Source organism: Sander lucioperca, chromosome 8, assembly GCF_008315115.2.
Source record: "Sander lucioperca isolate FBNREF2018 chromosome 8, SLUC_FBN_1.2, whole genome shotgun sequence".
NCBI lineage: Eukaryota > Metazoa > Chordata > Actinopteri > Perciformes > Percidae > Sander > Sander lucioperca.
Window position 1 is genome coordinate 9,136,604 of NC_050180.1, and position 22,860 is coordinate 9,159,463.

Consider the following 22,860-nt stretch of genomic DNA (forward strand, 5'->3'; position numbering starts at 1 on the left):
AGACGTAAATGTGACGTGAGCAACCTGTCTGAAAGTTGTAAGTCTTCTGGTAGCTGTGCCAAGAGAAATCTCAATCATTCCGAAAATTGCAGAGATGGAGAGCGTAGGTATATGTAAGGAGATAACATAGGCACAGGCTATTTATTGCTAACTAAAATGCTAATTAGCATTAGTAATTAAACTTAAACAGCTAATGTAAGTCCAAACTGCCTGCGAGCTTCTCCTGTACTATACGGTAATTCCTCTACTGTGCGACAGGAAGTCGCGTGGTTATGACACAATCGTTAGCCTATTTTTATAAAAACGTCTGCTACGGAGCCATAACGTGAGATACAAGGTAATGGAGCCTTTTATACATTGTCGTGTTTCTTTAGAAATAAACAATGGACAAATAGAGTCTTTAAACGCTTCAGATGTAAAGTTGTTCGCTGTCAAAGTGACGTCAAAATGAATGGCAGTCAATGGAATGCTAACGGGGGTGAGTGCTTATTAGCATCAAAATGGCGCCATAGGAGGTTCGGGTTGTCCCCCTTGGTAGCTCCTATGGCGCCATTTTGATGCTACCAAGCCATCACCTCCCGTTAGCATCCCGTTAGCATTCAGATTACGGATCATCTACAGTCTGTTTATTGACATCAGCAACAGATCGCATGTAGATCATTTTAACAGCTACTCTGTCATAATACTGGAGACTGAGTACAGGCTGATATATGGGTCTGATAGCATTTTATTAAATCGGACCAAACATGATTTGAGTGTGTGACTTCCTGTTCAGCCTGAAGGCTGCTGGAAACGGCTGGAAACTGTCCGACTTGACAGCGGATTTTTGTCACCGCCGCCTGCTCTCTTCCACTTTACTGGCAAGGCGCAGTTCATCTTGGACGAGCCTACTGACTGAAAGGCACAGGCAAAGCATGATGCTTATATAAGCCTATCCTACCTTCTCATTAAAATACCCTCCAGAAGTAAAACATAACAGTAATAATGAAATAAAAATCTGCTACCGTCAACAAATAGCTTTATAAACTATTCTTTTGAAAACCAAAAGTGAGTTACACATTCTTATATTTATGTTAGCATTGTTCTATAAATAAACCCCAACAATAGAAATATATTTTCTTTCAATACATTTTTTACATAGCTCTTCTGTGAATTCACAAACATCTCTTAAATCATATTTGCGTTCATGTAATAAAAAAAAGCCTTTGTACACAGTGACTTTGTTTTAACTCTGAACATTATTTACATTATGTATAATATATCAATTCATTAAATGTCATGAGATTTTATAAACAATGGGTTTGTGTGATCATAGCAACCAGCCTTATTAACAATACGTATAGCTTGTTTCTGTAATACAACTGTTGAATTTATAGTCGTTTTAAAGATTAACCCCCACAGTCCCAAACAAAGACATGTTTATGAGCACCTGCAGATAGGTGTTGTAACTAAAATCCAATGTGTTTTCCACTATGTAAATACATAATATAATGTATTTATGTCAATATGCAGCTGTTAAAATACAATCTGCAGAAATTCTCTGGCCATGAAAGGGTTAAGCAAGAGGCCCGGCCTCTGTTAGGCATTGTTTCCTTATCTGCAGCTAAGCTCCGGAATCAAGGGACGCTTTCAACTAGTAAGGAACATTTTTCTCTAAACAAAAGAATCTGTTTTACCTTCATCTGTGCAGCGCTTACTTCAAAGTTGTAGATGTATTTGTAGTCCAATCGCATGTTTAAAACTACTGCTTGATTTACTCTGTAACTGACTGTTTGTTTTGCATGTGTGTCACTTTAGGAAGTGTGTGAGGAGTTAAATGCTGTAGTCCAGTGTGTGTAGGCAGAAAATGGCAGCAGGAAGAAAAGAAGGTGCAAGATAAGAGAGAAGACACGTAGAGGGTAAAAGAGGCTAAAAGCAAGGAAACATAACAAAGGCAAACAAGACAGGAGACTGAAAGAGAACAAAGACGAACAAAGGAGGTTGTTTTGGAGCACAGGCTCGGAGAAAGCTAAATTGGTAACGGAACAAAAACAGAAAAAAACAGACCATCATGACATACCGGCTGTTTGAGGGGAAGGATCATGCCTCCATCTACCAAAGATATCGCTTTACACCTCCAGATGAGGTCAAGAACATTATTCTTCAATACCTAGATAAAAAGGTAGGCCATGGCCAAATACACTGTAAATATGCACTACATTCTGTTATCATAGTGCAATTATTCTGCCTATTTGATACACAAAACTAGAGTTTATGATAGAGATGTTCCGATACCGATGCCAGCATCGGAAAAGACTCCGATACTGCCTGAAATGCTTGTATTGGTATCGACAAGTACTGGAGTTTATGCACCGATCCAATACCGCGTAATTTAGCCCCAAAGACAATCTGCTTTAAAGTAGTTTATTTATGTCCTTTTTCCGTTATGACTTGACTGTCAAACTGAATAATGTAAGAATGTTCTGTGGCATTTATTGTTTCTGTTTGTTCATTTTTCACAAAGAGTTTAACCTGAGCCAGCCATACAACAATGATAGCAATCATATCACATGCATACGGGGTTAGTAGTATACAGCTGTTAAAACATAATCAAATAGATGTATTTTTTACCACGCTGGTATCGAATCGGTACTTCGTATCGGCCAATTTGCAAATTCACGAATCGGAATCGAGTAGAAAAAATATAGTATCGGAACATCTCTAGATTAAGAAGCAAAAACCTGCATCATTCAGCATATTGACAACAATTACTGCATATCTGTTCCCATCCTCAGAAGGGACAGCCACATGTGCTGGCAGTGGATCTGGGATGTGGGACAGGTCAGAATTCCCGGCTACTGGCACCGCACTTCCAGGAAGTGGTGGGCATCGACATCAGTGAGTTTCAACTGGAGGAGGCCAGAGCTGTGCCAGGGTACCCTAACATCACATACAGGTAGGAGTGTGTGAGTTGCTCTACATGTGTGGATGTAGTTTCTCTTTGAAAATAAAGAATGACGTTGAAATGCAAACATTCCAGAAGGGTTTGGAAACAGGAAGTCTAATTTTCCAAATGATGTAAATATGATTTATTTAAAAGTGCAAAATAAGCAGTGGTGGAATGTAACTAAGTAAATTTACTCAAGTCATGTACTTATTTACTTACTTACTTACTACAAATTTGAGGTACTTGTACTTTACTTGAGTCTTTTCTTTTCATGCCACTTTCTTCTTCTTCACTACATTTCAGAGAAAAATATTCTACTTTTTACTCCACATACAGCTTTAGTTACTGGTTACTTTACAAATAAGATTTTTTGCACACAAAACACATGTAGGCTAGTTTATAAAATAGGATGCTTAATTATAAATTAAACCACCCAACGACATAACGGCCTTCAAGTCCAGCTGAAATAATTAGACCATAAAACAATTTTGATCGTTTCCAGTTTCTAAAATGTGATTTCTTTACATTGAATACTTTTACTTGTAATACTTTAAGTACATTTTCCTGATGATACTTACATAATTTTACTTTTCAATGCAGGACTTTTACTTGTAACAGAGTATTTTTACCGTGTGGTATCAGTACTTTTACTTAAGTAAAGGATCTGAATACTTCTTCCATTACTGGAAATCAGTGTGACCTGACTGTTTCTCCTGCAGGAAGGGGACAGCAGAGGAGCTTCCTTTTCCAGGTGGTTCTGTAGACTTGCTCACAGCAGCGTCAGCAGCCCACTGGTTTGATCAGACAAGGTTCCTGGCTGAGGCAAATCGGGTTTTAAAACCCCGGGGTTGCATGGCTCTGCTGGGCTTCAGTGACTCTAACACCAGACTTACCTACCAGGACTGTGGAGAAAGACTCAATCACGTGTATGAAGATGTGGGTGTCTCTAGTTTCATCAGTTTGATCAGCAATGCAAAGCTTTTGTGAATAGCTGTATCACTAATGCAATGATTCTCACTCCCATGGCGTAAAATACGGACACTTGGTCAGGTGCCTTTGGCATTGTTATTAACGCTAAAAGTCTCCTTTAGCGCCATATCTAAACGTGCTTTATCTAAATGCGCTCGGTTGGGACTATTGGCGTCACTTTTGACGCAGTTAGGTTAAGGAAAAGGTTGTGGGTGGGCTTACGTTTCCATGACACACGGGAAGAACGGGACGGTTGGGTTTAGGAAAAGATGAACGGGACGGTTGGGTTTAGGAAAAGAAGAACGGGACGGTTGGGTTTAGGAAAAGATGAACGGGACGGTTGGGTTTAGGAAAAGAAGAACGGGACGGTTGGGTTTAGGAAAAGAAGAACGGGACGGTTGGGTTTAGGAAAAGATGAACGGGACGGTTGGGTTTAGGAAAAGAAGAACAGGGCCGGTTGGGTTTAGGAAAAGAAGAACGGGACGGTTGGGTTTAGGAAAAGAACGGGACGGTTGGGTTTAGGAAAAGAACGGGACGGTTGGGTTTAGGAAAAGAAGAACGGGACGGTTGGGTTTAGGAAAAGAAGAACGGGACGGTTGGGTTTAGGAAAAGAAGAACGGGACGGTTGGGTTTAGGAAAAGACGAACGGGACGGTTGGGTTTAGGAAAAGAAGAACGGGACGGTTGGGTTTAGGAAAAGACGAACGGGACGGTTGGGTTTAGGAAAAGAAGAACGGGACGGTTGGGTTTAGGAAAAGACGAACGGGACGGTTGGGTTTAGGAAAAGAAGAATGGGATGGTTGGGTTTAGTAAATTAAGAAAGCGACGGTTGGGTTTAGGAAAAGATGAACGGGACGGTTGGGTTTAGGAAAAGAAGAACGGGACTGTTGGGTTTAGGAAAAGATGAACGGGACGGTTGGGTTTAGGAAAAGAAGAACGGGACGGTTGGGTTTAGGAAAAGACGAACGGCACGGTTGGGTTTAGGAAAAGAAGAACGGGACGGTTGGGTTTAGGAAAAGACGAACGGGACGGTTGGGTTTAGGAAAAGAAGAATGGGATGGCTGGGTTTAGTAAATTAAGAAAGCGACGGTTGGGTTTAGGAAACGTGACACGCGGGACACAATCCCAGGTCTCCTGGGTGAAAGTCCTGTGTTGTTTGACCCATCCACCACCCCAACCAACCTCCCTATGCAGACTTTCGGCCTTTCATACTACTCGCTACCATAGTTGCTCTTAGTGCTACGTCATCTTCAAACCCTGTGTAGCTGCTGCTCTCCCCGGTGCGTTCTACAAACACGCTGAAGGGCGCTTTTTCCGTCACTTCAGACGCTTACAGCCACTGTCCAAACGTCCGTATTTTACGAGTTCGGAGTGAGAACAGGTTGCTGTTAACATAGAGCTAATAGAGTACTATGTGCACTATGCTAGATTTGTGTTGGCCACATAAATATAATTACCTTTATAGGGTTTAAAGTTAAACATTTTGGGGAAAAAACTCAATTTCTGAGTGTGTCAAGTACATCGCTATTCTCAGGATGTGGTCATCTTAACAACATTTCTATACATTCACTTCCAGGTGAGGCAGGTGCTGATGCCTTACACTAACAATCAAGTAGCTGTATCTGAGAGTAAACTGAAGGAGCTCTACTCAGCCATCCCGTTTCCCGACAAGGACAGGTATTTACCATACACACCTACAATAAACACACCTCTGTGATAGCTAAATACAATACCATTGTCTGCTGTCCCTACGAAGACAGATAGAGGATTAAATTGTTACACCTTTGTTTGGCTAAGATAACACACAGAGCGCTCAGAGCTGAAATCACGTTCTATCCTTGTTCCATAAAACAGAAACGCAGTTATTATTGCTGTCTTGAATCTATAAATGCACAGTTAAATGATGGGAATGAAAGTGTGTTTTATTATGCCACTGTATTATTTAATTGTCGTTATATATAATAAGTCAATAAAATGGTACAACAGGATTGAACGTATTCGGGTGAACTCGACACTCTCGGTGAGGAACCTGGTGGGTTTCATTGAGTCCTGGTCCATGTTCCAAGATTACAAGAAGAAAGATCCCCAGGCTGCTGAAGACCTGCTGCTTAATACTCAGAAGAGGTCATCTATCCACACACACACACACACACACACACACACACACACACACACACACACACACACACGTCTGTTATTATAACCATCCATTTTGTAAATATTAACTGTCTGAATGTTTTACTTTGAGCACTGAGCAGAATAATCAATCCGTGCACTGCTTCACAGGTTTCTGGAGGAGATGGGAGTCACGTCTCCTGACACTGAAATAGAGCATGAACTGGAATATTTCTGTGTCCTGGCATCAAAACCACAATAATCAACAATGTGGCATTGGGGTGTGTGTTTTGAGAGAGGGTTTTTTTTTTTTTAGTCTTAGATGACCTTAAATACTTGTATTCTTTATTCTTACTAGAACTCTTTGATTTCCTTGCAATTGTCTTGTGTAATGCAGGTGCATAATTAAGCTGACGAAGGCCTTTCTGCCAGACTTACAACATAATCATTAACACACCTTTTGGTCGTACAGAAGAGTGTTCAGGCCAGTTTAGATGATCTGTATTCTAGTGGTATGTTGAGATATCTGTCAATAGAGCATCTACTGTATTTTGCGTCACTTGTCTTTCATTTTGCAGTGAAACTACCTCTCAAACGGTTTCCCAATAGAACAGCTGATCCCTTACAGCCTTAAATGCACACTGAGAGGTTACATAACTGGGCATTCTTTTGAAATATACCTACCACTGTTGTTTCACAGTATGGGTGCTTAGATGCTTTGCTTTAAAGCGTTCAAAGTCTTTTGAAGTTTTTAGCCAAGCTCTTGAAAACATGGCATAGTGTGTGGCCCATTATGCTTCTCTGTTCTTTCTCAGTAGGTAAAAGGCAAACAGAATGTACAGTAGATAACAATAACAAATAATGAGAAATAGATTGTGAATTTTCTGACTTTTACCTATTGGTTTTGCAATAAAATCTTTTAAGAGTTGTATTAAAGTAAAACGGCAAGACTCTTACTGATTATCAGCATTACTGGTTAGAACTAGATTATTATCCAGTTTAAAAATCAGCATAAAACCTGCACGAACCCTTTGTTGATAATGTGACATCACATCCTCACACATAGGGGGTGAGTTATGCAAAAGTTGTATTCAATGTAATCAACTAGCAATAAAACTTAGCCTTCAATCCATTGAACTTAAGGGTTTTGCAGCCTTACTTTGTCTGGTATGACAAAGAGATCATGGCTAATATTAGCTATTATTAGATAACTTTAAATGGGCATTGCTATATAAGTGACATTATTGAGTCATTTGGCCAACTTTAAGAATATTTTCTTCTCTTAGCATGTCACAGGCAAACATTTCAATGTTTGTTTCACAAAGGTAAAACTAAGAATCAAAAACAGCGTACCTTATCGGGAGATAAGGATGTTTCCTATTTGTGGTCCCATTCCACTTGATTTGAGCCAGATTGCCTAATGATGATGTCTTTAAAGAAACTGACAAAAGAATATTGGAAAATGAAGGGAAAATTAACGTGCCTTTATCTTGCAATTGCCTCTTTTTGCTGCTGTTTAGCAAAAGTTACATCTCACCTTAAATAGGTTTACTTGCAATATAGGAAACATTTTGATATCTTGACTTCCTGGAAAAACTAAAACTTGTGATATTTGTTGTGTAAATAAAAAGAAAAACTAGCATTGTCAATGGATGAAATAGCAAAACTAACTTTACAGCAATGTTGTATAACGTGCTCAATATTTGGGCAGAAAGGACATATCTTCGAGCGGGCAGTGGATGTTGGTTGCGGCTCAGGACAGGGAACAGTCGTGCTGCTGGCCAAACACTTTGCCTCGGTGGGAGGGACAGATGTGTCACAGAATGAGCAGGAGTCAGACTGGTGGTAAGTGAAACGAGTTTTATTCACAAAATCCAACTGGAGGAAAGGTGAGCTGGTCAAACACAACATAGAACTTAGCTAAGATAATAGGAGTCTTAGGATTGCAGCAGACGGCAGGAGGATGATGGCAGGTAGGATTCTCGGATAGGCAAAGGGTAAGTAGCAGGAGAGCGTCTTGGCGTCTTGCATCGATGTGTAGCGATGAGACCAAACAAAGCGTGAATGAGCATGTGCCGAATATAAAGATGGTGGACTAATGAGGTGCAGGTGGCGAACTGATGAGTGGCCTGATGAAGTGCAGGTGTGAGTGATCAGTATTGAGGAGATAGTGAACGGATGAGAGGAGTGAGTGATGGGGAATGTGAACGAGTGGGAGGAGTGAGTGCTGGTGAAGGTGGGACCCTGACAAGATGTTAGTCCTGCCCAGGTGGAAGTGGCGTTGGAGCATGCTAAAGAGCCACACATCTCATATAGGTAGCTAAGCATGAACCAGCCAGGAGTCCCAATTACTCTTTAGTTTTAACTCAAGTCTGTAAACAAAGATTTTACAGAGGAAACGTATAATACATGAATACATTCGGAAAGCAACTTGTGTCCTATGATTTTTTGCTGTCATAACCGTTTCATTTATTTCCTATAAATCCTTCACAATATAAGTCCCCCGTTATTTTATTATTTAAAAGCTTTTATTATGGAGCAGCAACATCCGGAAATGGGTAACACTTTACTTGACAGTAGACTTTCATTCTACATACTAAATACTATCTAATCCCAGTGTTGCCAACTCTTTTCCAATGAAAGTCGCTAGCACCAGCTCCAAAAGTCGTTAAAAGTCGCTAGATGACGTCATACGCTCATTTGCATATTTTTGATGTCATTATGCAATCATTTGTATAAAGCTTAGTGGTTGTGTCAGCAAGGTAGATAGAAAGAAATAGAACTCTTTAGCCAAATAATCACAAATTCAATGCAGGAATTTATTTTACCTTATAATTATTACTTAGGTAGCCTATCTTTGAAGTAAAAAAAAAATGAAATTTTACAAAGGGAGGGAAAAAGATCGATAAAGAATTCTCAAAGAAGGCTGGCTTGCCCAAGGCCAGGCCAGCTCAGCGGCGTCTTTCTCCCGTCGCATCCCGCTGTCTCTCCTACCTACACCAGCCCCCGCACACCCTGTCCCCCTCCCCTTCTAACTACCTGCACACTGTGCGCAGTGCTGCTGCACATGAGGAGAGAGGTGAGAGGCTGCTCCGCTGCTCCTCAAGTCACAGAACAGAAGACTGTTTTGGCAGCTACAGGAGAGAAATACGTTGCGTGTTCGCTGGACAATACTGACAACTTTTCTACAGAAAGTCGCCAGATTTGTCGCTAGTCGCTTTTTTGAAAAAAAGTCGCTAAGGGGGTCTGAAAAGTCGCTAAATCTAGCGACAAAGTCGCTAAGTTGGCAACACTGTCTAATACTGGCTATGCCTTGTTGTAAATAGAGCAAAAGAGAGCTGTGTTTGAATCCACTGTCGTCACGGAGTTAAAAGCAGCAAAATGGTGAGTCACTCCTAGCATTAGCTAGGCCTTGAGTTCGCTAGCATCCATGCTAATCGGTGCTAATAGCACAAAGCTAACGGGTTAACTAAGGTGCTGCATTCATATGCTAATAGGCTAATTTGCCTCAAAAGGCTAGCGGACTACTGCATATTGTCTGTGAAAAGGCTAATGATTCTATCTACTGGTTATGGAAAGTAATGTTGCTTTTCAACACTATTGCTAGCTGTGGGTTTTTTGTTGAATGAATATTAGTACAAATTGTGAGTTTAAGGTCCAGTCCACAGTGGGATATTGAATCACATCGACTCTTCTTACTTTCAACAAAGATTTTTACATCACGTGATAATGTCTTAGGAAGGTAATTTCGTGTGCGATGACATGTCTTATCCTTCATGATATCTTAATGACAAATCAGAATAGTACCACTTTACTTGAGGTCAAAGAATGTATTTGTTACACTGTCATAATGGTGTCATGATAGCCAGTCTTATCCTTCATGATATCTTAATGACAAATCAAAATGGTACCACTTTACTTGAGGTCAAAATATTTATTAGTTACACTGTCATAATAGTGTCATGAAAGCAAGTCTTATCCATGATATCTTAATGACAAATAAAAATGGTACCACTTGAGGTCTAAGAATCTATCCATTACACTGTCATAATAGTGTCACGACAGCCAGTTTTGTGAAATTTCCTGTCACACATCTATCTGACCAAGTGCTGGAATTGGTCTCTAACCTTGCACATCTAATTATAATAATCATTATGGCAACATGTCATGAATACAAAAAGAGGTGGATTTTCTTTTATGTCAAGTTGTCATGACAAAGACATCCTCTGGTAATGTCATCCTGGTGTCATAATCAAGACAAATTTAATGTCAACTTGTCATGACCAAGACAACTTCTGGTAATGTCACTTTGATTAATGTCAAGTTGTCATAATCAAGACAACCCAAACAATGTCAACTTGTCATGACCAAAACCGAATAACACTTAATGACAGAAGTTATAAACGTTTATGACTTGTTTATAAGGTTTATGACACATTCATGACAGTGTCATGTCATAGTTATGACTGTCATGTCACGATTATGTCGGTACTGTCAAGTAAAGTGTTACCCGGAAATGTTTGAATTCTTGAACAAGTGAACACAGGTGAGTATATATACACGGGGGAGGGGAAGACAACTAGACACAGGTGAATAACATTAGGGCGGAGACAGGTAATCAAAAAAGGCGGGAAACAAACAAAGGCATGAAGACAAGTGAAGTGAATGAAGACAAACAGTGGATTTCATAATAAAACAGGAAGTCCATGAAAACAAACAGAAAACATGAAACCAACTAAAACAGAAACTTGACACAAGGACAAAACCATGACAATGTTGGGTTTTCATCAGCAGTAACTTTACACGAAACATAGCAGATATAACGTACTGAGAGCGGAACACACTGAGATGGGTGAGTTACCCATGTGCCCCATCTTAAAGCAACACTAGAGAACTTTTCCCGCTTCAGTCCCCCTACAGGTTGGAAGTGGAATTGTCCATTACATTACATTATGCAAGTTTGCCAGATCGGGTAGCGGATCTGTAGTTCGAATGAGACATAATGAGACATTACGACAGTGGTGATCAGGGGCGGATTGGCCATCGGGAATACCGGGAACAATCACGAATGGCCGGTCCATTTCAGGCCAAACCGGCCAGTGGTCAATACGTTTTTTTTTTCTTTCATACGCGACCGGCCTGGCCGTCCGTTCAGCTGCAGTGGAGCGCTGTGTCTGTGTGTGTGTGTTTCAGACCGGGCCAAACCAATACTTTCAGTCTTGAGGGGGGATACGAGCGGCCCCTCCTAACTTGGACTGATCCTCGTTTTTCCTGACATCCGATTGGCTCAAACTTAAGCCGAAAAAAGAGTTTACTTTCAGTCAGGTTTGGATTTGTATGAATGCAACAGAGACAGACGTTAAAAAATGGTGAAAAGAAGGAAAGAAGAGAAAGAAATGGGTGGGGCCGAAAAAATAAGAATGAAAAAGAAAAAAATGTTGGCACAAGAGGCAGCTAAATGCGCCAAATTAACAGATCTTTTCCGTGAAAAGGGTGCTGTGGCAGGAGGTAGTTACAGATGAGGAAGGAGGACCCAGCAGCATGGACAGGACAGGTGCACGATTAGTGATTTACACTGAAATTATTTATATTTGCATTTAAATATAGGCATATATATTATATAAGGGATAATGTAGAGCGAGGCGGTTTGCTATAAAAACGATTGTATTAGAATTAAAGTACGGCCATGGTGGTGATGGACAATTCCGCTTCCAACCTGTAGGGGGACCGAGGCGGTAAACGTTATTTAGTGTTGCTTTAATGTTAGCATGAGCAACCTTGTTAAAGCCCATGTTGCAGGGTTTATTTTCTAATGAATTTGTGCAATTTGCTTGTTGGTAATAAACATTTAAACTGTTACCCAACAACATCAAATACAATGGATATCACAAAACGGAATAAAATACGAAAAAGTACTACTATTTTACAGCGGTTTGCAATGATTCTCTTTTCCCCCACAATGCATTGCACTACGTCACGTTGGGGAGACGACAGACGAAAGCCCCGTCTCTGTTCACTGTCTATGGTCTCGGTCTCTGCCACTGGTGTTGCAAAATATGGCTTTTGGTCTCAACCGAGTCCATGTGTCTTTATTATGTGTATAATAATATTGGAGGGAAAGTGAAACACAGCTTGGACGGGGATGCTGTTCGGCTTTTCACAAGTTTAGACAGCTAGCTACACCGACGTTTGCTAACGTTAGCGCAACAGCGTTAGCCTAGACTGCTAGCTAGGTAAATATTACGACTGCATTCGGAGTTTCCTATATCTGCGTCCACGTTGTCAACATAAGACATGTTGCGTTAGTGCTCCTTTTGTACCATCATTTTATTGAATGAAATGTTAAGCTTTGCTCCTACGAGATGGGTGGGTTTTTGTTAGCTACATACAAAGCTAACTGGCTATAGTTAGCCTGTATGCTAGCGGAATTAGCTAACGTTGCATAACCAGCCAGCAACTTCGGCAATCAGCAGTAGTTTCGGTAGGCTAACCACGACAGTATTGTCGCCCACAATCAACCTCTGCTGCTAAAAGCAGTCAATCTGCAGTGATGTTTGAAATAGAGACGCTTGTGGATGTGTTAGCTGTCGTGGTTAGCTCGCCGGAACTACTGCCAAAGCTGCTGGCTGGCTACGCAACATTAGCTAATTCCGCTAGCACAGGCTAACTATAGCCAGTTAACTTTGTGTGTAACGTAGCTAACAAAAACCCACCCATCTCGTAGGAGCGAAGCTTAACATTTCATTCAATACAATTATGGTACAAAAGGAGCACTAACGCCACATGTCTTATGTTGACAACGTGGACGCAGATATAGGAAACAACGAAGGCAGTCGTAATATTTACCTAGCCGTCTAGGCTAACGCTGTTGCGCTAACATTAGCAAAACGTCGACGTAGCTTTAGCTAGCTGTCTAAACTTGTGAAAAGCCGAACAGCATCCCCATCCAAGTAATAAATAAACACTAGGAAAATATGTTGTTACTGGAGCTAGTAGGCTACCATCAAAACGTGAGATATCTAATCGAAAATGTGTTTACAACGTCGGGGGATTTCACAGGTGGGACTGACTGGCAAGTTAGCCCATAGCTAACATGATGCCTTCTATTTCTAGATCTAGCTAGATTACCAGTACTTATCGAACTAACGACACTGTCACTAAATATAAAGAAAACATTGACTTTCACTTGGTGCTATTCACTGACAGTAAAAACACCTCTTCCACCTCTTCCTCATCCCAGTCAGTCACCATAGTTCTAGTACTAGGCTGAGGCACGTCTCCCCAACGTGACGTCATCACCGAATTGCGTTAAAAAACCCACTAAACGACTAAAACGGCGAAAACTGGCCTTTAACACTATTTGGTGACATTTTTAACAATGATATACATATGTTGAGTGCTTTATGTACCCATTAATCAACAGCGGTGGTTAACCTGCAACATGGGCTTTACACTAAAACTAAAAAAACTATTGTACTGTTATATTTGTTTAGTTACTGTGTCTGTTGCTCAAGTGGTGCTCAATGCAGAGTCAAACAGGCAGCGCTTGACCAGATTTTAATGAATTTACGGCAAACGCCACGCCACCTGCTGGATGTTAACATTAATGCAGCTAAAATTCTGTTTAGATCAGATTAATTAAGGTTAGATCGGAGAAACCATTTTTCTCTGCATTTATGTAATGATACCACTAGCATAGCTAATTATGTTACTTTTCTCTAATATTTTTATTGTCTATGGCCTATTTATTTAATGATAACACTAGCATGTTGATAAAACAATGTGCACCTGATTATATATCTGATACATAATATAAATGTAATATAGTTTTGACCTAGGTTACCTGGTCTTAATCAATACAGTTTGTGAGTAACATGGTCCAGTGGGCAGAAATAAACAAATAAATATGAGCGGGCCATATGGATAAAATCCTCTCTCTTTTTATATGTTATAAAAGTGTTGTGCATGAAATGTTTTTTTGTTTTTTTAAACATTTTACATTCATCAAATCTCCATAAGGTAAGTGTATTCATTTCACCACTACAATGGGTATGCATAAACTATCACTTCCATTTTTGTTGTTGTTGATGGAATCAGAAAACAAACAAAACCGTTGGTGGATTGAAATCATCCTTGAACCAAACAGGCTACTATTATATTAATCCAGAGGTTGTTAATTTCACTAAAACCTAAGCATAGGAAATAACACAAAAAGCAAGCGATAAAACAAAACAAATGCAAGTGGTCAAAATCCTTTCTCAAAATACTATCAGAGCTGTAACATGTTTACAACAATAATATGTTGAAACAGGAGGTGCATAGAAAATTAAATTATTTCATTGTTGCAAAGCATCAGGCATAGGGCTGTCAACGAATATTCTAAATTTGAATATATATTTGAATAGTTTTTAAAAAATGAATTTCGAAGGTGAAAATTAATATTCGAATTAAAAAAAAAAAAGTGGAAAAAAACGCTCGCGGTAGCAGAGGCTGTCTGGCTGTCTGCTTTGCGAGTGGGCACGCTAGCGCGCCAGAGGGTTCAGGGACAGGTCACAGGAGTCGCACTGTCTGGCACAGCGTCACTGCTGAAAGTTGACTTGTCTTGCATGGAAGATGGCAGAAAGTGCAGAGCCCAACTCGACCGCATCAGAGAAAGCGATTTTAACCCCCCAAAATCTAAAAAGCCATGTCTGGAAGTACTTTGGATTTTGGTCGGTAGGAGGTAAAATAGTTGAGCCGCGAGATAAAGTTGTATGCAAGCTTTGTAAAATACAGTTAGCATACCATTCGACCACTAGCAACATGAGGTCACATCTCGAAAATGTGCACCCAAATGAGCATGGCATAATGTGTGGAACTCCAGCTAACCAGTCACGTCTTGACACGTATTTTGCACCGCCTGCCACAAGCTCTTTGTCTGCAACACGACAAGAGGCCATAACGGAGAAATTAATTTCGTTCATTTGTAAGGACATGAGACCAATCATTGTCGTGGATGGGGCAGGCTTCAGGGAGTTCTGTCAAGCAATGGAACCGAGGTACCGTATCCCTATGCTACGACTGAATAGATATGCATGAATAAAGGTTAAATACACTGCTTCCACTGGTTTGATTATTTACCGTTTCATGTCAAGGAAAAGCTCCATGTTTACCACAGCACAGCTCGCTCGGCACGTTCAATGTTGGTTCTATATAGGCTACTGTGAAACTTCAATTAATGTTAATAATATTTGTTTCAATCACTGAATGAAGCCTGCTATATTTGGGACAATAGTCTTGATCAGCACTCAAAATGTGTTTATTGTTGTTCATTTTAAACCGTTATGCGCACAGCCGCACATTGCGCAGAGAGCGTGAGGGCGAGAGAGAGAAAGTGCTCGAGTGAGCGAGCGAGTGAGCGTGAGGTCTGCGGTCTTGGCCATCATTTGATTTACTTGTTTTTGTGTAGGTAATACGTTGTCAAATATGTTTAAATTTAAATAGACTACCTATACAAGTAGTTATGTCTCTTTGTATTAATTTGTCCTGTTATTGACGTAATGCGCGTCATTGACAAAATGCGCGTCATTGACAAAATGCGCATGCGCAACCGGATTCGAATAGTTCGAATATTATGTGTTTTTTTAGAGGGAATATTCGAACGTCATTTTTGAGCAATTTTGACAGCCCTAATCAGGCATAAAGTGAGCTGAATATTTGGTCAAAAGAAAACCTGCACCCTTCAATGTTGGTGTGATTGCATCTTGTGTTTGTTCATATATAAATCTTTTGCAATTGCCTATCACTGTGTAGTAGCATTTACAAAAGTAGTAATTTAAAATATAAAATTTTGCATTTTGGTTGGATGCTTTGCTTCAAACACCAAATTCGTAAGTTTAGTGCATCAATTTAACAGCATTGTTGTCCTCACTGATAACAAATTAAGAGGATGGTTAATTACAACGGCAGTCAGGAAACTGGAAATACTCAATATTTTCAACGTGATATCATGACTTCGCGTAAACTTTCTTAAGCCAAGTGGCGTGTTACTTACGCATTTTGAGCTATCCGTGTGTATGTCTACGCTGTATACGGCGGACAGCGATGTATACAGCGGACGTAAACATACACGCCACTTGGCGTGTTATCGCGAGAAGAAAGCGATGGTTGAGTTTAGGAAACGTGACACGCGGGTTGGGTTTAGGAAAAGAATAACGGGGTTGGCTTTGTAAAAGAAGAAAGCGACAGTTGAGTTTAGGAAACGTGACACGTGGGACACGATCCCCGGTCTCCTGGGTGAAAGTCCTGTGTTTCGCCCTTTCATACTACTCGCTACGGCGTAAATTCACATGCAATTACAAGGTAATGTAAGTCAATGGAGGCCAAACAGCGTTGATAAACACGCTAAAAAGCAATGTGTCTTGATAACACGCCAATAATGGCATACGAATAGGCGTGTCATACATACGCCATTTCATAAGATCAGTCTGATATTTTAGGGAGATATTATTTAGCATTGATGTAGAAGTTTTTCCCTATAATGTGAGAGAAAGGGAAAAAGCCCAACTAAAAATCTAGGTCAGTCAAGCTACGGTTAAGGATGTTAAATGTTTAACTAGAGCATCCTTTCTGATGATTGTTGGAGTGCAGTAGCAAAAGTGGAAATGAGGAGTGTTGGAAGTTTGACCATGATCATGAAAAAATGTGAAATGTAGAAAGAACACAATCAATGAATTTACTTGTGTACAACATTTACATAACATTTACACTACACTACCCACAATCCTATCACAGCGACGTCTCTGATTGGTGGAGCGGCTGTTACCATGGAATTGTTTACTGCCCGCACCATTCTTAGCTGTCGGCTTCTGTTCTGTGTAACGTTAGTTCAAGGTTGTTTTTATAAACTAACGTTACAGAAAAAAAACAGCAGAGAAAGCACGTTTTCCCTTCCCAACATGCTCCGCTTTTTTAGTGATGAGGACAGTATGTGTTACGGCTGCCGCCGGTGTGCCAGTTTAGCTGGTGATCATGTTAACTGGTGATATTTGCATGAAATCAGTGAATATTCAACAAGGCCCTTCCCTGCGTTCTGCTCTGCCTCCGCCCCTCGAGTGCCAGAGGCTCACATTTTTAGTGTTTGCAAGTGAGACAAAATAATGGATATCGCTGAAAACGTCACCAGTTTATGTGTAATACATGTCCGTTTAAGCATTATCCACACAAATATGACACGTACTGTATGAATGGAAAAAAATAAAACAAAACAACGCACTAGAGATCTAGCTGGGATTGCCACTTTCTACTTCTACTCCGCTACATTTCAGAGAATAATATTGTACATTTTACTCCACTTCATTCAAATTAAGATTTTTGCACACAAAACACATGTAGTTTATTAAATTTAATAAACTACATGTGTTTTGTGTACAAAAATCATGTATATATATATACTACAAAAATCTAACCGCAGTCTAAGCTACCACGAGCTAATTTTAGCTAACGTTAGCTAGCATGTCAAACGGGGCTAGTCAGTCTTTCAACGGCTCTTTCCAAGATAGAAACGCATTCCTGTCCTGGCTCTGTTCTGCCGGTTCCGGCTCCATCTCTACCTCTATCAGTGATCGCACAAATAGCTAATTAACACAGTTACTCATAATTTGTATTCTGAATACGTAACGTATTCCGTTACTCCCCAACACTGGGTGTGACGAGACCTTCAGCTCATGAGACAAGACGAGACACAAGATTGGCCTCACGAGAATGAAACGAGATTTTAACACTATTTTAAAGAAAACTTAAATGATGAAATATGACTAGGAAAAATAGTCACAACATAAAAAATCAGCACTGTGAAAGGTTTTGCCACAAACTCAAATGGCTTGTATAACTGACCTCTTCTGACCTAATAACTGTGGTGCCACAGTCTCCTCCCAAACCCGTCCCTACAACCTATTAATCAAAACATGATTAATTTCTTACACTGCACTATAACGTTTATTCTTGTATTTGTATCTTATCATTTTTTTGCCGGTTTTATTTTAATTGCTCTTTAATGTTTTATGTAAAGCACTCACTGGGACTTTAACACCTGCAGAGGTGGCGTAATTATAGCCTACCAATAACGAACGTTCCAGGACATTAAGAAAACATTCCTACATAACGATAAGGGAACGTTCGCTGTTGTGGGTCTAGCAAACGTTCCCCTACCCTTCAGGCATCGTTCGTGGACCAAAAAAACAAAAATTGTTTACTGGGAACTTTCTCTCCGTCTAAAACTTCTCTACGAAGAAAACAAGGGGTGTGGTGAGAGCGGCCACTGTGGGCCTATAGAAAATTGACTTTTATTTTGAAAGCAAAGAAAACAAGGGGCGTGAGCGGCTACTGGGCGTGGCGTGAGCGGCTACAGGCCGCAGCTGGACCTTATTGGTCCAGTTTGTGTAAGCTACTGATATCGCGAGACAACGTTGAACCTCAACGAGAAATATTGTAATGTTTTAATCTCGTGAGATCTCGTCACACCTCTAATAATTACCTTTATAGGGGTTAAAGGAATAGTTTTATAACATTTATAACATTTAGGGGAAAAAACTAAATTTCTGAGTGTGTCAAGTACATTGCTACAGTCAGGATGCGGTCATCTTAACCTGGCATAAAGATTAAATGTGCAGTAGGTAAGACTTATAAAACTAACTTTCTGTCATATTTGCTAAAACTGACCCTATGTTCCAGTAGAACTACATGAAGCAGCTAATTTAAAAAAAATCCAGCTCCTCAGGCACCACCTACAGCCTGTAGTGTGATTTGCAAAAATCCACGGCTCCCTGTTCAGATGAACCAATCAGGGCCAGGAGAGGGGTGTCTAACTGCGTGTCAATCACTGCTCATGCACACGCATTCATTCTCCCTTGTGGAGGGAGGGGCTTAGGCGACCGTTTTGGGCTTTAGCAGAAAGGGGGGAGGGACTGAGAAGTTGTTGATGTTCAAATTTTTTGGCTAAGTCCTGGATCTTCCCAATCCTACCTACAGCACCTTTAAAGCAGGGGGAAACACCTAGTCTGGTCCTGTCCAGAATTAAAAAATCTGCCTATACCAACACTTATAAACCTCACTATGTAATATGTTGTTGCCTATAATTGTGCAAATAAACAGAAATTTCAAAGTACAAGTTGCAGTTATTAGACAGGCAGTCATCAATCAATCATTTAATTTAGTATTTGTCCAGAGGGCAATTTGCGTCGCAGCAGGCATAAAGCATAAAAACATACAGTAGTCAAGTCAACTTTATTGTCAATTCTGCAATATGTGCCAGACATACAGAGCAATTGAAAATACGTTTCTCTCCGACCCATGGTGCAATAAGTACACGTACAACAAGTATAATATAAAAGATAAGAAATATATACAAATAAAGATAAAAAATATAAGTAATATGTACAAATAAGATAAAGAAAGATAAGTAATACATACAATAAGGTAATACATTCTAAATAGTGCAAATGTAAGGCAAACAGTACAGAAAACTAAAGATGAAGATATTAGAAATAGATACAGATATAGATATAGATACATGTATATACAGACACGATATACATGCAATATAAATGCAATACATGATGGAATAGTTATACATTTCTATACATTCACTTCCAGGTGAGGCAGGTGCTGTTGCCTTACACTAACAATCAAGTAGCTGTATCTGAGAGTAAACTGAAGGAGCTCTACTCAGCCATCGCGTTTCCCGACAAGGACAGGTATTTACCATACACACCTACAATAAACACACCTCTGTGATAGCTAAATACAATACCATTGTCTGCTGTCCCTACGAAGACAGATAGAGGATTAAATTGTTACACCTTTGTTTGGCTAAGATAACACACAGAGCGCTCAGAGCTGAAATCACGTTCTATCCTTGTTCCATAAAACAGAAACGCAGTTATTATTGCTGTCTTGAATCTATAACAGCACAGTTAAATGATGGGAATGAAAGTGTGTTTTATTATGCCACTGTATTATTTAATTGTCGTTATATATAATAAGTCAATAAAATGGTACAACAGGATTGAACGTATTCGGGTGAACTCGACACTCTCGGTGAGGAACCTGGTGGGTTTCATTGAGTCCTGGTCCATGTTCCAAGATTACAAGAAGAAAGATCCCCAGGCTGCTGAAGACCTGCTACCTTTAGGGACTGTTCACTATTTAATTAAGGGGCCACCGGAGGAGTTTTGTGGCCTCTAACCTAAAAAGACTTGACCCTCCCCTCGTCAGTAATAATTTTCCTATGACCCTCCCTTTGCGTGCAAGTTTGCACTTAGCAAAGATGTACAGATGCCATTTGATTTTTATAGCCATGATGTACAGGAGTTAACCTCTGCATTCTCATCTTACACATCCCACTCCTCTGTTATGGTGTGGTGGCCATTTCAGTAGATTTACTCACTAACACTGTTGTGGAAACACAATAAGCATGGAAACTAAATGCACACTTCATGCATTACTGCATTACTTCAAATACTAAGTTACTCCTCTAGTAAACTAATATTCACATGAAATAAAACAATAAAACATTGAGACTATTCAGCAAAGGACAATGGGAAATAACAATTCAACACTGGTTGCTATGGACTTGTCACTAGGCTTCGTCATTGTATATTTTAGAACATAGGTAAAGCTGCCGAAGCTGAACATTATATTCCAAAACACATATGTTTATTTTTAAAGCAGATTTTAAATTACATTGTAACAATTTAACAATTCGCCCTTATGAAATCCAATCGCGGCACGGCTGTTTTGGAACGCAATAGACAGACGCTTAAATTCAACTAAAATGTAACAGTGAACAATCAGTGTTGGACCTCCAGTCTGTTGAGATGCCTCTCCAAACTCACCATAAAACGTTAAGACGCGTTGAGAAAAAAGATCCGTATTTTGCTGTAATCTAATGACATGGAAAAAAAGTAATCCACAGCGATCAGTAGATCCACAAACAGAGTCACGGTGTATCCAGCAAGGCCGATACGAGCGTCACATTCACCAGCCAGCTCCAAACAGGTGAACGAGGCCTCTCCACTTCGCCGTTTAAACAAAGTGGAATAAACGTATACAAGTCCAAATCTACACAAAACCCGCAATCAATTAGTAAGCTGACATCACATGTATATACATGGCATTTAGGAAACCTTTATTGCAAGGTTGGCACGGCAAGACACCAGACTAGTGCAACAGTAACTTTCGTTTTTTGCGTCCTGCTGCTCCCATCGTCAGCCAGGTCATATTTTTTTTACTAAAGCAGTATATGAACTCTGATGTATTACCTATCACCATTTAGTTGTTTTGTGTTATTTAAGATATTTATAAAATATCTGGTTGTAATTATTCCACTCATTTTTTAAACAATGCAATTAAGCGTTTGAGCCACTAGGGGGGCAGTGCCCCCCCAGCAAACTCCACGTATGCGGTCAGAACCATCTGCTAGGGGGCCGAGACTGAGAGCTACATGGATAAATATGCACCAAACAAGCCACTTTGAAATTTTACTCTTTTCATGAATAAAAAAGTTGGGTGACCCCCCCGCCCAGACTAAAAAATGTTGGATGACCCTCCCCTCAACAAAACAATAAAAAGACATGACCCTCCCCTATTTTCCTCTGGTCCCTTACTCTTTAATCTTACTAGAACTCTTTGATTTCCTTGCAATTGTCTTGTGTAATGCAGGTGCATAATTAAGCTGAGGAAGACCTTTTTGCCAGACTTACAACATAATCAACACACCTTTTGGTCGTACGGAAGAGTGTTCAGGCCAGTTTAGATCAGGGGTGGGAGAAAAAATTGATACAGCATAGTATCGTGTGGGTGCTTCCTCACACCTCTTATTGCTGCTGTTTGGCAAAAGTTACATCTCACTTTAAGTAAGTTTACCTGCAATAGGAAACATTTTGATATGTGATGTCTTAATAGTTTATATACTAATTAAAAGTTCTTGGGGCTTAAATTTGATTTGGAAAACTAACTAACCCCTAAGTATGATGATTTGGGATCACAAATGTATGGTGACTTACTTTTCATATTGACCAATAAAAAAAAATGTTGAAATGTCTTGAGTTGAGTTGATCACTGTCACATTTCAACAACACTGACACTAATGAACAAACAGTACTTGGTCAAAGAGTAACAAGAAATCAGCCAACAGATGCAGAGGAGAGTCACACATAGTTTGTTATTATGGTAACACTCGTGATATTCAGGGGTTTTGATTGGTTCTGACAGAAATGCTTAATATCACAACATCACATAATAATAAGCTGACTCTTACTCACACATACCTTTGAGCTTGGCCTTGATTACTCATGGATTATATTCAAAACAAAGCATTGTTGAACGTATTATGCTCAGAAAAAGTTAGTTTTCGAGCTGTCCCTTTAAGGGGCTTAATTATCAAACATGCCATGTACAAGGGGGGAGAAGGGACCTCCCTGTTCCCAGTTTCCCCCTTTTGTGAGTGTGTTTGTGTGTGTGATGTGACTGACCACATTGAAAAGACCGTGTAGGCTCCTATTCTTTTCTGCCGGTGTTATAGCCCTACTGGTTTCCACACTAACTGGTTTCCGTATGTTGTGTTTACCTAACAGCTGCCGATGTGGGCCGCCTCTGTCACCAGATTCGTCACACAATCACAAACATATTACTGCCGATTTTCAAATCGTTTCCCAGATCTACTGTCGCGAAAATGTTTGCCTAAGTAAGCACCACATCACAGCCACCTACAAACAAAAAAAGATCTAAAAACAATATAATCATTTTAGTTCGGGTCGAGCTGGTTTCGATCTTGTGGCATAAATATAATAACTAACTCCTGAGTCCGCAGCT

At 40.0% G+C, this 22,860-nt stretch overlaps 1 protein-coding gene across 2 annotated transcripts; it reads left to right on the top strand.

Annotated features, from left to right (window-relative positions):
- The first annotated feature begins 1,910 nt into the window (after nt 1–1,910).
- zgc:162396 (uncharacterized protein LOC555292 homolog) lies at nt 1,911–22,068 on the top strand. Of its 2 annotated transcripts, XM_031291622.2 has the most exons (8): nt 1,911–2,161; nt 2,775–2,935; nt 3,646–3,862; nt 5,471–5,571; nt 5,881–6,018; nt 6,181–6,289; nt 21,649–21,665; nt 22,033–22,068. In XM_031291622.2, the coding sequence occupies exons 1-6, from the start codon at nt 2,051–2,053 to the stop codon at nt 6,269–6,271; spliced, it is 819 nt and encodes a 272-aa protein (XP_031147482.1). In that variant the 5' UTR covers nt 1,911–2,050; the 3' UTR covers nt 6,272–6,289; nt 21,649–21,665; nt 22,033–22,068. The 2 variants fall into 2 exon arrangements, with proteins under 2 accessions (XP_031147482.1, XP_031147492.1); XM_031291632.2 differs by lacking the exons at nt 21,649–21,665; nt 22,033–22,068 and having other exon boundaries at nt 6,181–7,096.
- Nucleotides 22,069–22,860: the final 792 nt, after the last annotated feature.